This window comes from Aquarana catesbeiana, linkage group LG12 (genome assembly GCF_042186555.1).
Source record: "Aquarana catesbeiana isolate 2022-GZ linkage group LG12, ASM4218655v1, whole genome shotgun sequence".
NCBI lineage: Eukaryota > Metazoa > Chordata > Amphibia > Anura > Ranidae > Aquarana > Aquarana catesbeiana.
Window position 1 is genome coordinate 82,542,216 of NC_133335.1, and position 16,430 is coordinate 82,558,645.

A 16,430-nucleotide genomic window follows, 5' to 3' on the forward strand; every position below is an offset into this window, starting at 1 on the left:
CGGGACATGTGACGTCTACCCTAAGAGCCGGTCCAGGAGGTGGGACAGTGTGTGACTGCGAGTGCCGAGTACACAGGAGATTCCATCTTCGTGTAATGCAGTGGCACTTGCCCCCCCCCCCCCCCCCCTCCCCTCCCTTCCGAGGCAGCCAGGTAAAATATTGGTGTATAACATGCACACATGATTCGCCCTCTATTTTCAGGGGGAAAAGTGTGTGTTATACGCTGATAAATACTGCTTATACTGTAGGCAAATGGCTAAACCCATGAATAAAATACAGTTGTGTCTTACCTACTAAAACAACTGCTATTCTGCTTCAGAATCCCCTGTCAGACACTAAAGCTATGTACTTTTTTCCTTTGCGGTTAAACATTACAGCTTGGTTGAAGCTAGGACTGGATAGTAAAGGAGCTGCAGAAATCATCTCTGTGCTCTCTCCTCCAATCAGCAACTTCCATTTGCTAGATTCCCTGCACTGCACAATGCAGTAAAGCCTAGTTATCAGTGCTGCTTCTTCCCCTGAGGACTAAGTCTCTTCGGGTCCCCCCCCCCCCGATGTCATCCACTAAACCCTCTCAGGTGTAGGCAGTAATCTGATGCCAAGTACCAATGTCCTAAGAAGTGGGCGGGAGCTAGCCTATTAGAAGCTTACAGCTTTTCCTGCCCCAGCCATCATTGGAATAGGAATGCAGGAGCCAGGAGCGCAGACGATATCTCAGTGTGTTGTATGTAACAGGGTGCATGGCATGCTTTGCATGTAATGGGATATAAGGCACAGCAACCCTGATTCACTAAAGGTGTAAATCATGTTTAAAATGTTTAAAATTGTGCTTTCAAGCCCAATTATCCACATGTACATCTCTGTGCTATCTACAGTGCCTTGAAAAAGTATTCATACCCCTTGAAGTTGTGGAAGTGGAACCAATTGCCTTCAGGAGTCACCTAATTAGTAAATAGAGTCCACCTGTATGTAATTTAATCTCATTATAAATACAGCTGTTCTGTGAAGCCCTCAAAGGTTTGTTAGAGAACCTTAGTGAACAAACAACATCATGAAGGCCAAGAAACACACCAGACAGGTCAGGGATAAAGTTGTGGAGAAGTTAAAAGCAGGGTTGCGTTATAAAAAAAATATCCCAAACTTTGAACATTTCATGGAGCACTGTTCAATCCATCATCCAGAAATGGAAAGAGTATGGCACAACTGCAAACCTACCAAGACATGGCCGTCCACCTAAACTGACAGGCCGGGTAAGGAAAGCATTAATCAGAGAAGCAGCCAAGAGGCCCATGGTAACTCTGGAGGAGCTGCAGAGATCCACAGCTCAGGTGGGAGAATCTGTCCACAGGACAGCTATTAGTCGTGCACTCCACAAATACGTCCTTTATGGAAGAGTGGAAAGAAGAAAGCCATTGTTGAAAGAAAGCCAAAAGAAATCCCATTTGCAGTTTGCGAAAAGCTATGTGGGGGACACAACAAACATATGGAAGAAGGTGCTCTGGTCAGATGAGACCAAAGTTGAACTTTTTTGCCTAAAGGCAAAACACTATGTGTGGCAGAAAACTAACACTGCACATCACCCTGAACACACCATCCCCACCGTGAAACATGGTGGTGGCAGCATCATGTTATGGGGATGCTTTTCTTCAGCAGGGACAGGGAGTGTGCAAAAGACTTGAGACTGGGGCAGAGGTTCACCAGCAGGACAATGACCCTAAACATACAGCCAGAGCTACAATGGAATGGTTTAGATCAAAACATATTTATGTGTTAGAATGGCCCAGTCAAAGTTCAGACCTAAATCCAATTGAGAAGCTGGGGCAAGACTTGCAAATTGCTGTTCACAGAAGCTCTCCATCCAATCTGACAGAGCTTGAGCTATTTTGCAAAGAAGAATGGGCAAAAATGTCACTCTTTAGATGTGCAAAGCTGGTAGAGACATCCCCAAAAAGATTTGCAGCTGTAATTGCCGTGAAAGGTGGTTCTACAAAGTATTGACTCAGGGGGGCTGAATACAAATGCACACCACAGTTTTCACATATTTATTTGTAAAAAAATGTTGAAAACCATTTACTGTATCATTTTCCTTCCACCTTACAATTATTACCACTTTGTGTTGGTCTATCACATAAAATCCCAATAAAATACATTTACATTTTTAGTTGTAACATGACAAAATGTGGAAAATTTCAAGGGGTATGAATACTTTTTCAAGGCACTGTATGTATACTTATGCCGTGTACACACGACCGTTTTTTCCGTCAGAATAAACTCTCACGGTCTTTCCGACGGAGTTCCGCTAAAACGGACTTGCCTACACACGATCACACCAAAGTCCGTTCGTTTAGAACGCGACAACTTACGATGGGGCTAGAAAAAGGAAGTTCAATAGCCAGTAGCCAATAGCTGCCCTTACGTCATTTTTGGTCCATCGGAATAGCATACAGATGAGCGGTTTTCCCGCTGATTCCGTCGGAAAGATTTGAAACATGTTCTATTTCTAGGTCCGTCAGAATTTTTGAAAAAAAAAGTCAGATTAAGCCGACACACGATTGGAATGTCCGCTGAAACGATTCCGTTGGACTTTTCCTGCCGGAAAGTCCAACCGTGTATACGTGGCATAAGTCTGCAAAACTGCTTATCCACGGACTATGGTTTGTCTTACCGTCTGCAGATAGTTGTACAGCTGGTCATTATCCGATATATGTTGCGGCTCTAAAACCCCGATTCGATGTATTATGGTATAGAGAGCTTCTCCATAAAGCAGATTACGCTGAATAAAAAAGAGTATAAACAGTGGTTATATCAGAGCATAGCTGAACCAGGTTTTAGAACACCTAAAATGTTTCATAAGATAAAGCATGTAAGCCAGTCTTTCTCAACCTTTTCAATGCAGAGGAACCCTTAAAATAATTTTCTGGTCTCAAGGAACCCCTACTAAAAAGTACTGTATATACAACTAATGATACATTGGTGTGATGGTCAGTGGTCTTTACAGTTGCAGTCATTGGGAAGAATTACCCCCCTACAGACAGCTAAAAAGATCAATGCTGACAGTGAGAAGTTATCAGAGAGGCAGAAATTGCCCATTGCTCAAGGAACCCCTCTTAACTTTTGGAGTAACCCTAGAGCTCCTTGGTTGAGAAACCCTGATCTAAGCTGGAAAATGTGAGTTCAACCGAAGGCTGAATATATTAGAAATGTTTTTGAATTCTAGAACGTAAAGAAGAACGTAACTCCCTCTCCATTTTTCCACCTCCCCCCTACCAGCTGTGTTCTCTAGGGATCTAGGTTTTGGAGGCTCCTGCCGGTATGTGGAGGTATCTTGTCCACTTTTTTTTTAAAGGTGCATTCTCCAAAGTTTGCACTCTCATCTTGGCTTCTTACCTGTACCGAAGCAGAGACTTTTGGCTCATCATTGCTCTCCTTTGGAGGTTTTGTGTGTGACGAGTGGACTGTGCTCTTTTTTCCATACCTAGCCTAGGAGATAAGCAGGAAATATCACCAGTTTGAAATCCATTGGCAGCAGAGAATGACACCATATAACAAATAATATAACTCAAAGCTTTTCTGTACGGTCTTCTTACCTCTCTGCGAGTGATACGGTGAGGGGCAAGTGAAGATTCCATCTGCCAGAAACAATAGCAAACAGAAAATAAAACAGGAAACAATATAATCACACTTCTACACAAGCATCACAATAAGGACGAAGGCTGCATTCACACCTGAGCATACCGTCTTTGAGTGTTTTTCTGGTGTTTTTATGCATAATTTTGGTGCGTTTTCATGCATGATGTGCACATTTTTATACAGCGTTTTCGAGCTTTGGCATTTTTTTTTATTATCCAATAGAGAAAACGAGCATCTGTTGCATCATTTGTTGCTAGGTTTTTTTCAGCTTTTCCAATTGCTTTCATTTCTTTTTTCATTATTATTATTTATTTATTTTTTATTTATTTATTTCAGTTACTTATATAGCGCTGTCAATTTACGCAGCGCTTCACATATACATTGTACATTCACATCAGTCCCTACCCTCAAGGAGCTTACAATCTAAGGTCCCTAACTCACATTCATACATACTAGGGACAATTTAGACAGGATCCAATTAACCTACCAGCATGTCTTTGGAGTGTGGGAGGAAACCGGAGTACCCGGAGGAAACCCACGCAGGCACAGGGAGAACATGCAAACTCCAGGCAGGTAGTGTCATGGTTGGGATTCGAACCAGCGACCCTTCTTACTGCTAGGTGAAAGTGCTACCCACTACACCACTGTGCCACCCTATTATTCATTTATTATTATTATTTCTTTGTTAGGGTAAGGGGTTAGAGTTAAGCTTAGGTAAGGGTTAGGATTAGGAGTTAGGGTTATTATTTATTTAATTATGTCAGGGTTAGGGTGTTAATAATACTACTAATAATAATGAATGAATAAACGTAAAATAAATACACAAATAGATAAAAAGAATCATAAATAAATAATGAATAAATACAATAAGTTAATACTATGTAATAATAAATCAATAAAGCAACCCCTAACCTTAACCCCTAACACTTAAAAAAAAAAAATATATATATATATATATATATATATATATATATATATATATATATATATATATATATATATATATATATATATATATATATATATATATATATATATATATAAAATAATAATAAACTAAACACCCTAACACAAAATAAAGTATTATTATTATAATTATTATTATTAGTATTATTGATAAAAATGTATTAATAATAATAATAATATTTTTTGTTCGGGTTTGGATGTTTATTTTTATTTGATTATTATTAATATAATTAATAAGAGTAATAATGATAATTATTATTATGGTTTATTTTTTAAATGTTAGGGGTTAATTATTATTTATTTGTTATTACATATTAATTTATTTTATTTATTTATTTATTAAGGGTGATTTTTAGTTATTTGTGCATTTATTTATTCATATATTACTATTTTTTTCTTTTTTATTTGAGCAGAAAATCATGCAAAAATGTGCGACAAACTGCATGAATGAACACAAAAACATGCAAATGGTGCATTTCCATTCATTTCTATGGAAATAAAAAAAATGCGCTAAAAACGCACAAATCTGCCGAATTTCAGCTACAAAAAAGCTCCAGGACTTTTTTGAGCTTCAGGCATTTGGTTTCAGGTGACTTGGAGTGGATAAGTGAACCAACTCCATAGAGAATAATTGATTTTTTTCTTCTCTCTTGGAGCTTTGAGTTTCAAGCTACATAAAGCTGAGGTGTGAATGGGGCCCAAATGAATGCTCCATCTGTGTGAGAAACATAGAAAAATATAATTAAATGTACTATAATTACACATACGCATGAAATATGTAACATGGGTAATATGAGTTTGGGGGTTCAGAGGGCAGAAAGAGGGAGAGAGTCTACTAAACAGAGATTTTTATCAAGACAGCTGATGCTTTCCCCTAGCACCCCACAACAGCATCAGCAGATGGGTATCTCACACCTCAGGACCACACGCTTCCCTTAGTTTGCCCATCTCAGTAGGCTTTTCTCCACCATCAATGCACAAGACACTCAGGAGGCTGCAGGCTGACCACCCTTCCACCAGTGTCTTTTAACTTTATAATGGAGTGGTTATCACCCGAATACCATTTCAGCTACGGCACTCTGCTACTGCCTTCTTCAATGCTGGAGCATAGACCATCCATTGTTCTCATTAACCTCACGGAGCAACTCTCAGTCCTCTTAAAGAAGTTCACCAGATATGAATGACTTCTCATCCAAACTTTCTCTTTGCCTCTCTGCTCCTCCCCAAACCTTAAAAAACTCTGTAACCTTTGTCTTTCTTCAGCCATCACTATCCCTTCCCTTTGTAGTTGCCTCAAATAGGCAATATTTTATGGTTAAGGAGAGTCCACACAAAAAAGATTTATTTTTTTTAATTCTTAAAATAAAGTTTCTCTTCCATGAATTTTTGAGTCTTAAGCCTCGTACACACTACTAGTTTTGTTTATGCTGCAGACTTTGTTCGGTCATGACCCTTCGACAGAAGGGCTGCCATACACATGGGCCGAATGTTGGACAGTTTCTATTGAACCGGCTAATGCCGCCTGACATTCAGCCCTTGTGTACTAGACTTTACTGTGAAAAAAGGTAGTGGCAACCAGGGCTGCCATCAGGGGGGGGTACAGTCGGTACACACGTAAGGGGCCGGCGCATCCGAGGGGCCCGGACCACTGGTCCCATCCCAGGCCATCTTTAACACGAGGCAGCTGCTGTCAGAGCAGACAGCTGCTAGGATGCAGGGGAGAGTGGAGAGGTGGGCGAATCCCACGTGTGTGCAAGTCGGGGCCCGCTGTCAGGTTCTGTGCGGGGTGGGGTAAGGACAGGTGCCAGGACCCCATGGAGAAGGATATCAGGGGGGAGGAGCCCCTCCCTGCTCTTTTATGTGTGCAGGTCAGAGGGCCCCATGGAGGAGGAGGTCGGGTGGAGGAGCCCCCCCCACCCGCTTTTGTGCATGCAGGTCAGGGGCCGCTGTCACAGTCAGTCAGGCTCTACTCCGGTCTGGTACCACTGTGCGCCGGGCTGTGCGGGGTGGGTGAGGCCAGTTGGTGCCAGCGGAGGGCCCCACGGAGGGGGTGGGTTAGGGTGGGGAAGCCCCCCCCGCTCTTTCTTGCAGCGGCCTCTCCACCAGATCCTGGTGGAGATGGGACACAGGCTCAGCTACCCCTCCTGGCACTGCTGGACAGGTAAGAGCTGGGAGGACTGGTTCTTCTCTAGGTGTGTGTGACACTGCCTCCCACCAGTCCTGCTGCCCCCCACCTGTGACACTGCCTCCTACCTGTCCCACTGCCCCCCACCTGTGACACTGCCTCCCACCTGTCCCGCTGACCCCCATCTGTGACACTGCCTCCCACCTGTCATGCTGCCCCCCTACCTATGACACTATCTCCCACCTGTCTCACTGCCTCCACCTGTGACACTGCCTCTCACCTGCCCCACTGTCCCCCACCTGAGACACTGCCTCTAATCTGTGATGCTGCTCCCCCCACTTTTTCTGCAGCCCCCCACCTGTCCCGCTTCCCCCTTTCAGGACACTTCTTCCTCCAGTCCTGCTGCCCCTCCTGTCCTGCTGACCTCCCATGACACTTCCCCCTCCAGTTTTGCTGCCCCCCTTTCATCCGGCTGCCCCCTCATGTCACGCTGCTCTTCTCCTGTGCCACTCCCCCCTCCTGTCCCACTTCCCCCTCCTAACCCATTCCCAACCATCTGTCCCCCTGCTATCTTCCTGTCCCACGTCCTCCCTTCTGTGGTAGGAGGAGATGGGACTGGAGGAGGAGGAAATGGGATGGAGGAGATGGGACTGGAGGAGGAGGACATGGGATGGAGGAGATGGAACTGGAAGAAGAGGACATGGGATGGAGGACATGGGATTGCAGGAGGACGAAGAGGACATGGGATAGAGAACATGGGATAGAGAAGGAGGAGGATGTGGGATGGCCAGTGGGCAGTTTCGATGGGACAGCCAGTGGGCGGGCCCTGGGGAATGTTGGCGGTTAGGCCCGGGGGGGCCCAGGCCTAAAGCTGTGCAAGGGGCCCCACAATTTTTGATGGCTGCCCTGGTGGCAACAGAAGCATTTTCTCTGCAGACCATTCACACCACATGGAGGACCAAGAACTTTCCCTCTACTGTACCTCAACTTTACAGAGGAGGCACACCCAAAAATCCCCAGAGTGGGCACAGCCAATGGTGGCATTCTCCTTCAGGGAAGAAGAGACTGGACAATGACTGCATAGCAGCTTCTCATCACAGGTGTCAAGGTTGTAGTTGCAAGGCAAGATGGCTCTTGTGCGTTTCACAGATGCATTCTACTTCATCAGGCATCATTTTAAAGCGTGACATGTTAGGTATCTACAGTGGGGCAAAAAAGTATTTAGTCAACCACCAATTGTGCAAGTTCTCCCACTTAAAAAGATGAGAGAGGCCTGTAATTGTCATCATAGGTATACCTCAACTAAGAGAGACAAAATGTGGAAACAAATCCAGACAATCACATTGTCTGATTTTTGAAATAATTTATTTGCAAATTATGGTGGAAAATCAGTATTTGGTCACCAACAAACAAGCAAGATTTCTGGCTCTCACATACCTGTATCTTCTTCTTTAAGAGGTTCCTCTGTCCTCCACTCATTACCTATATTAATGGCACCTTTTTGAACTTGTTATCAGTATAAAAGACACCTGTCCACAACCTCAAACAGCCACACTCCAAACTCCACTATGGTGAAGACCAAAGAGCTGTCGAAGGACACCAGAAACAAAATTGTAGACCTGCACCAGGCTGGGAAGACTGAATCTGCAATAGGCAAGCAGCTTGGTGTGAAGAAATCAACTGTGGGAGCAAAAATTAGAAAATGGAAGACTTAAAAGACCACTGATAATCGCCCTCGATCTGGGCCTCCACGCAAGATCTCACCCCATGGGGGCAAAATGATTTCAAGAACGGTGAGCAAAAATCCCAGAACCACACGGGGGGACCTAGTGAATGACCTGCAGAGAGCTGGGACCAACGTAACAAAGGCTACCATCAGTAACACACTACGCCACCAGGGACTCAGATTCTGCAGTGCCAGATGTGTCCCCCTGCTTAAGACAGTACATGTCCGGGCCCATCTGAGGTTTGCTAGAGAGCATTTGGATGATCCAGAAGAGGATTGGGAGAATGTCATATGGTCAGATGAAACCAAAGTAAAACTGTTTGGTAGAAACACAACTTGTCGTGTTTGGAGGAGAGAGAATGCTGAGTTGCAACCAAAGAACACCATACCTACTGTGAAGCATGGGGGTGGCAACATCATGCTTTGCGGCTGTTTCTCTGCAAAGAGAACAGGACGACTGATCCGTGTACATGAAAGATAGAATAGGGCCATGTATCGTGAGATTTTGAGTGCAAACCTCCTCCCATCAGCAAGAGCATTGAAGATGAAACATGGCTGGGTCTTTCAGTATGACAATGATCCCAAACACACTGCCCGGGCAAGGAAGGAGTGGCTTCGTAAGAGGCATTTCAAGGTCCTGGAGTGGCCTAGCCAGTCTCCAGATCTCAATCCCATAGAAAACCTTTGGAGGGAGTTGAAAGTCTGTATTGCCCAGCGACAGCCCCAAAACATTACTGCTCTAGAGGAGATCTGCATGGAAGAATGGGCCAACATATCAGCAACAGTGTGTGACAACCTTGTGAAGACTTACAGAAAACGTTTGACCTCTGTCATTGCCAACAAAGAATATATAACAAAGTATTGAGATGAAGTTTTTATATTGACCAAATACTTGTTTTCCACCATAATTTGCAAATAAATTGTTTCAAAAATCAGACAATGTGATTGTCTGGATTTGTTTCCACATTTTGTCTCTCATAGTTGAAGTATACCTATGATGACAATTACAGGCCTCTCTCATCTTTTTAAGTGGGAGAACTTGCACAATTGGTGGCTGACTAAATACTTTTTTGCCCCACTGTATCTGTTATATTTTAACAAATAATTGGGTATTATATAGTGTTTGTGTGCAAAAAAATTTATGAAAGTGTATTTTTTTTTTTTAAATTGCATTCCAAAAACCGCTGCACAATTACCGTATGACAAAAACTGCAACACCCATTGTTTTATTCTCTAGGGTCTCTGCTAAATGTTTGGGGGTTCTAAGTAATTTTATAGCAAAAAAAACTTTATTTTTACATGTAGGAGAGAAATATCAGAATTGGCCTGGGTGGGAACTGATTAACAAAGAGAAGGGGAGGAGTAGCTTCAGGGTAATAGCATTGCTCTATCTAGGCAGGAGGAGAAGGGAGGGGTGGGAAGGAGATTGACTCTCACACATACTACGGAAGAGATAGAGGGAGAGGGAGAGATGCAGAGATGCTGAGGAGAGAGCTGGATGATGAAGGCTTTTAACTGACCACCCTATAAGGGATCAGCAGCCGTGTGAAACATCAGTTTACAGAGGGGAAGACAGGAACTGGCAGGATCGACCAGGTATTGTACAACATAGAAAGGCACAATTGACATGGCAAAACCACTATGCTATATCTCGTGCCTTAAAGGGACGGGAGCATGTTTTTTTTCAGGGTTACAGCCACAAAGGTTTTACTCCCATCAAGACCAGGCTTTTTTTGCTATTCAGCACTGTGCTATTTTAACTGGGGATTGTGCAGTCATGCAATGCTGTATGCAAACCAAATTTATGTATTTTTTCCCCACAAATAGAGCTTTCTTTTGGTGGTATTTGATCACCACTGGTTTTGTTTTGTTTTTTGCGCTATAAACGAAAAAAGACTGAAAAGGCCACAAAGTCTTTGGTAAAAAAAAAAAATCCCAATAGGTGTATATTGTGTGAAAGTTATAGCGTCTACAAATTATGGGATATATATATATATATACTGGAATTTTTATTTATTTATTTATTCCCTAGTAAGGGCAGTGATTGGGGACTTCTAGAGTGACAGTGGGCAATCTGACACTAACTGACACTTTGTGGGAACTGGCTAACTGCCACTGCCAATGCCACTTCCAGTGACACTAATACAGTGATCAGTGCTAATAATATACACCGACACTGTACTAATGACACTGGCTGGATAGGGGTTAACATCTGGGGTGATCAAAGAGTTCCAGGCAAAAATTTAACTCCGTTTAAAACAAAAGATCACCACCCCTCGCTTGTGGAATTTTTTTCTTTTGCACCTTTTTTTCACCTTTTTTTCACCTCATCTGTGGTTTTTATTTTTTGTGCTATAAATTTTAAAAAAGTGACAATTCTGAAAAGAAAAAAAAACATTATTTTTTACTTTCTGCTATAAAACATATCCAATAAAACAATGTAAAAAATCAAATTTCTTCATCAATATAGGCCAATATGTATTCTACTACATATTTTTTGGTAAAAAAATCCCAATAAGCGTATATTGATTGGTTTGTGCAATAGTTATAGCGTCTACAAACTATGGGATATTTTTATGCAATTTTTATTTATTTAATTTTTCTACTGGTAATGGCAGCGATCATCGACTTATAGCGGGACTGCGACAAATCAGACAGTGAGTGACACTTTTGATACTTTTTTGGGGACCAGTGACACCCATACAGTGATTAGTGCTAAATAATATGCACCGTCACCGTACTAATGACACTGGCAGAGAAGGAGTTAACATCAGGGGCGATCAAAGGGTTAAAGCGGAGTTCCAGGCAAAAAATTGAGCTCCATTTAAAATAAAAGATCACCCCACCCTCCTCCTTTGTGGATATATATATTACCTTTTTATTATGTTATCTTCGGGACTTCCCTCCCATGTCACCGTGGCAAGGTACGTCACGCCTGCAATTTTGTTATGTCCTCCTCCTTCCCCCCATTGCCTTCTGGGACCTGTATATGTGTCCCAGAAGATGACGAGACCATTCAGAAAGCGCTGCGCAACTCGCGCATGTGCAGTAGGAAACTGACTGTGAAGCCGCAAGGCTTCACTTCCTGTTTCCCTTAGTGAGCATGCCGGCGCCTGCACCCGGAGTTGAGGGACGGGTCGGCTTCGGGTGCCAACATCGCGGGCGAAACTCCGCTTTAAATATGTGTGTAACAATGTTTACAAAAACCGTTACATCACCGCTGACAAAACACAACTTTGTGTCCAACATTTGGCGGGTTCCGGTCATAAATCATTGGCCAGAAACTGCTGAGTGGCATGTGCTGGAGCCAGTGACAGCACAGCCAGGAGGGGGCGGGCACACGTGCACCCAGAAATGCAGAATCAGGTATATACAAGTGATTCTGCATAGCGGGCCCGCACTGTAGCAGTAAAACTACAGTGCGCGGTCGGCAAGTGGTTAAAAATTGAAAGTAAGCAGCCAAGGAGAAGCTGCAAAGCATGCTGGGAATCCAGGAAGTTGTGGAAAGAGACGGCAGACAGGCAGCACTCACAACATGAAAGGACATTTTGTTAAGTAAGCTTATACTGGGTTGTCAAAAATACCGTATTTATTGGCGTATAACACGCACCTTCATTTTAAGAGGGAAGTTTCAGGAAAAAAAAAAAAAAATTTAAATCACTGGTTCCCTGGATCTGGATCACTGGATCACTGGCTCCCGTTATCTGCCTTGTTTACATAGGCAGACCGCCATTCTGCCTCTGTTGGGAACGATTACAGCAGGTCGCCAGTGGTGCAAGTGCGCGCTGCAGACCCGGAAGAGCAGAATCACGTACGTGATTTCCCGCAGTAAATGTACGTGGGGTGGTCAACAAGGGGTTAAGGGGAAAACTGATTTAGAACACTGCCAATGCTCATACTAGAGGCGTGATGCACCTTGCATAAAGAAATGGCCATACGTTTGCCACAAAACATAATGACAGTGTGTTACCCCTAATGCAGTCATATTGGAGATACCCAATCTAACAATCTCAAGTGACCTTAGGGCTGCTGTTAGAATCCACAGGGCCCCATACAGACAACCTGACAGGGGGCCCCATACAGACAACCTGACACGGGGCCCCATACAGACAATCTGACACGGGGCCCCATACAGACAACCTGACACGGGGCCCCATACAGACAACCTGACAGGGGGCCCCATACAGACAACCGGACACGGGGCCCCATACAGACAACCTGACAGGGGGCCCCATACAGACAACCTGACACGGGGCCCCATACAGACAACCTGACAGGGGGCCCCATACAGACAACCGGACACGGGGCCCCATACAGACAACCTGACAGGGGGCCCCATACAGACAACCTGACACGGGGCCCCATACAGACAACCGGACACGGGGCCCCATACAGACAACCTGACAGGGGGCCCCATACAGACAACCTGACACGGGGCCCCATACAGACAATCTGACACGGGGCCCCATACAGACAACCTGACAGGGGGCCCCATACAGACAACCTGACACGGGGCCCCATACAGACAACCTGACAGGGGGCCCCATACAGACAACCTGACAGGGGGCCCCATACAGACAACCTGACAGGGGGCCCCATACAGACAACCTGACACGGGGCCCCATACAGACAACCTGACACGGGGCCCCATACAGACAACCTGACACGGGGCCCCATACAGACAACCTGACACGGGGCCCCATACAGACAACATAACATGGCTCCCCATACAGCCAGTGTTTCAGTTATGAATGAACACAGTGAGTGATCGGCACTGATGATCACTCATTGTGTTCATTCATGAGAGGAAGGGGCTGGTAAGAATGACATATTTACCAGACCCTTCCCCCCACTCTCAATCTTGAAGGATCCTGTTGTGTGCCTGCAGCTTCCGGCAGAAAGGAGAGGAGGGAAGCCGGAAGGACTGCGGGGGTGGGGGCAATCTGGGGGGCATGGGCAGCAGGGGGAAATGTATGGTGCACAGGGAGGGTGATCGCCTGTATGACTCTCTCTGCAGCAGCTGAAATGGGAGGGAGAGGAGAAGAAGCCAGCTTTCAGCTGCTGCAGAGAGAGCCATGCAGGGGATCGGTTCCAGTAATTGCGCCCCTGTCGCACCGATCACCCTCCCTACCCATATCCGATTCACCCTGCTGGCCCGGGCCCTGTACAGGAGGACTGGTGGACCCCCGATGGATGACCCTAAAGTGAAACCCAAAGACAAAAATGTACTCTATTGCAGCTTACCAATCATTAGATGTGGTGGCTGCATTCGTTTTCTGCCTCTGTTTTCACCTGGTGATCTGGCCACCTCCTGTATTACAGTGCCTACACTCTGGATGAAGGAGCACAGGGAACACCTTCAGACAGCAGCAGTGTCAGTCTGGGGGGAGGGGAGTCCTAGATAAACTAGCAGATTTAGATACACTAACAAATTGAAGTCAAACTCCAGCTAATACTTTATAATCAATTACAGCAAACTGTTTTTTTTTTCCTTTTGGGATAAAGATTTTACATAAATAAATAAAAGCTAACCATTGTAAGCACCCCTGCTTGTGTTAAATGGTTGGTCTCATCCCTGTAAACTGATACTTCTGCTGGAGAGCTTATTCTTTAAAAAAGAAACAACAGACTTACTGGCTGGATTACCAGATGAAAATAGAAGAAAGAAAGCCTAAAAAAGAAAACGAATGCAGCCATCACATCTCAGAATAGGTAAGCTGCAATATAATAAATGTTTGATTTTGGGTTTAATACCGCCTTAATTATACCCCTATGCAGTTTTTTTTTTCATCTTCTTGTATCTGATTTATGGGTCCCTCTTAGTTTTACAGCCTAGATCATTAAGATCGGCCATTCATGGTTTGAATCTTGGACAGTTCCTGCTGAGATTCGATTCGTTAATGGGCAGGCTGAATGTACCAAGTTGATCGATCGATCAATTTGGGCACAACCAGCTTGCCCGGCTTCACTTGCGATTATCGCTAGCAGCGGCTATAGCCGCTGGCGATAATCATTTTCTTCTCCCAGCGGGGGGGTTGCAGGAAAGAAATGTGCACCGTGTATGACCCGGCCAAATACAAACCCTATTTATTTTTAACATACAGAAGCTGAAGGGAAATTTGCATCACAGTAGCAAACGAGAAGTGGACACAATACCATACTACATAGAAAATGGGTGAAGTAATAGAAGGTGAAAAAGAAAGAGGAAGAAGAGAGGGGAAGATGAGACCAATAGAAAGCATCACTTTAGTTTGCACTTTAACAACTTCAGCTCTGGAAGATTTACCCCCCTTCATGACCAGGCCATCTTTTGCGATACGGCACTGCGTTACTTTAACTGACAATTGCGCAGTCGTGTGACTCTGTACCCAAATAATTTTGATGTCCTTTTTTAGCCACAAATAGAGCTTTCTTTTGGTGGTATTTGATCACCTCTGCGGTTTTTATTCTTTGCGCTATAAACAAAAAAAAGTGACAATTTTGAAAAAAAAAACAAAACAATATTTTTACTTTCTTCACATCCAATAAAAAAAATGTAAAAAATCTAATTTCTTCAGCAATTTAGGCCAATATGTATTCTGCTACATATTTTTGGTAAAAAAAATCCCGATAGGCATATATTGATTGGTTTTGCGCAAAAGTTATCATGTCCACAAACTATGGAATAGATTTATGGAATTTTTATTTATTTAATTTTTTTTTACTAGTAATGGCGGCGACCTGTGACTTATAGCAGGACTGCGATATTGCGGCGGACAAATCGAACACCTAACTGACACGTTTTGGGGACCAGTGACACCAATACAGCGATCGGTGCTAAAAAAATTATGCACTGTCACTGTACTAATAGAAAATAAAGATTGCCGCGCTAATTAAACATTATGACCAAAATATGTGATAAATATATAACAGTGATCAGTCCATAAAGAAATCCAAAATAAGTGAAATATCTTTTGCATTTGTGTCTCAAAGGTGTTGGACGACTAAAATATATACTGTTACTGTACTAATGACACTGGCAGAGAAGGGGTTAACATCAGGGGCGATCAAAGGGTTAAATGTGTCCCTAGCCGATTGCCGACCAGCTGCCGCCATTATACATTTTTATCGCATTGATCGCTGTATAAATGCCAATGGTCCCAAAAATGTGTCAAAAGTGTCCGATGTGTCCGCCATAATGTGGCAGTCCCGAAAAAAAATCGCAGATCGCCGCCATTACTAGTAAAAAAAAATAATAATAATAAAAATGCCATAAATCTATCCCCTATTTTGTAGACGCTATAACCAATCAATATACGCTTATTGCGATTTTTATTACCAAAAATATGTAGAAGAATACATATCAGCCTAAACAAAATGTGCTTTTTTTAAAAAAAAAATGGGGATATTTATTATAGCAAAAAGTACAAAATATTGTGTTTTTTTTTCAAAATTGTCGCTCTTTTTTTGTTTATAGCACAAAAAATAAAAACCGCAGAGATGATCAAATACCACCATAAGAAAGCTCTATTTGTGGGAAAAAAAAGGATATCAATTGTGTTTTGGTACAGCGTCGCACGACCGCGCAATTGTCAGTTAAAGCAACGCAGTGCCGTATCGCAAAAAACAGCCTGGTCATTCAGCAGCCAAATCTTCCGGGGCTGAAGTGGCTAGGGAGTGCTTGCTAACTGTATGTGTGTGTGTGTGTGTGTGTGTGTGTGGGGGGTGCCTGTACATTGCGTCTGCCGGACCTGCTGATTGGCTCCTGCTGTGTCGCAGGCGGCGTGCGCGTTCCTGACCTGGAAGTGCAGAATCACGTACCTGTACATGATTCTGCGCAGAGGAGCCGCAGCACTGTTTTTGTTCCAAAAATTTTCCTTTTAAGAATGTTCATTCAATTTTCCAATCCTTAGGCTCGGTTCACACTGCCGCGACTTGAGAGTTTAAAGTCGCATGACAAAGTCGCACCCCATTAACTGCAATGGAACTCAAGTCGCAGTGAC

At 43.7% G+C, this 16,430-nt stretch overlaps 1 protein-coding gene across 3 annotated transcripts in view; it reads right to left on the reverse strand.

Moving 5' to 3' along the window:
• The window catches only part of UNC13D (unc-13 homolog D), a 235,702-nt gene that overhangs the window by 162,949 nt on the left and 56,323 nt on the right, over positions 1-16,430 (reverse strand). For all 3 annotated transcript variants that reach the window (XM_073608142.1, XM_073608143.1, XM_073608140.1), the window contains 3 exons: positions 3,589-3,630; positions 3,389-3,481; positions 2,667-2,774 (listed from right to left, as the gene is read on the reverse strand). In XM_073608142.1, coding sequence (XP_073464243.1) covers positions 2,667-2,774; positions 3,389-3,481; positions 3,589-3,630 — 243 coding nt within the window. The remainder of the gene's footprint in view (positions 1-2,666; positions 2,775-3,388; positions 3,482-3,588; positions 3,631-16,430) is intronic.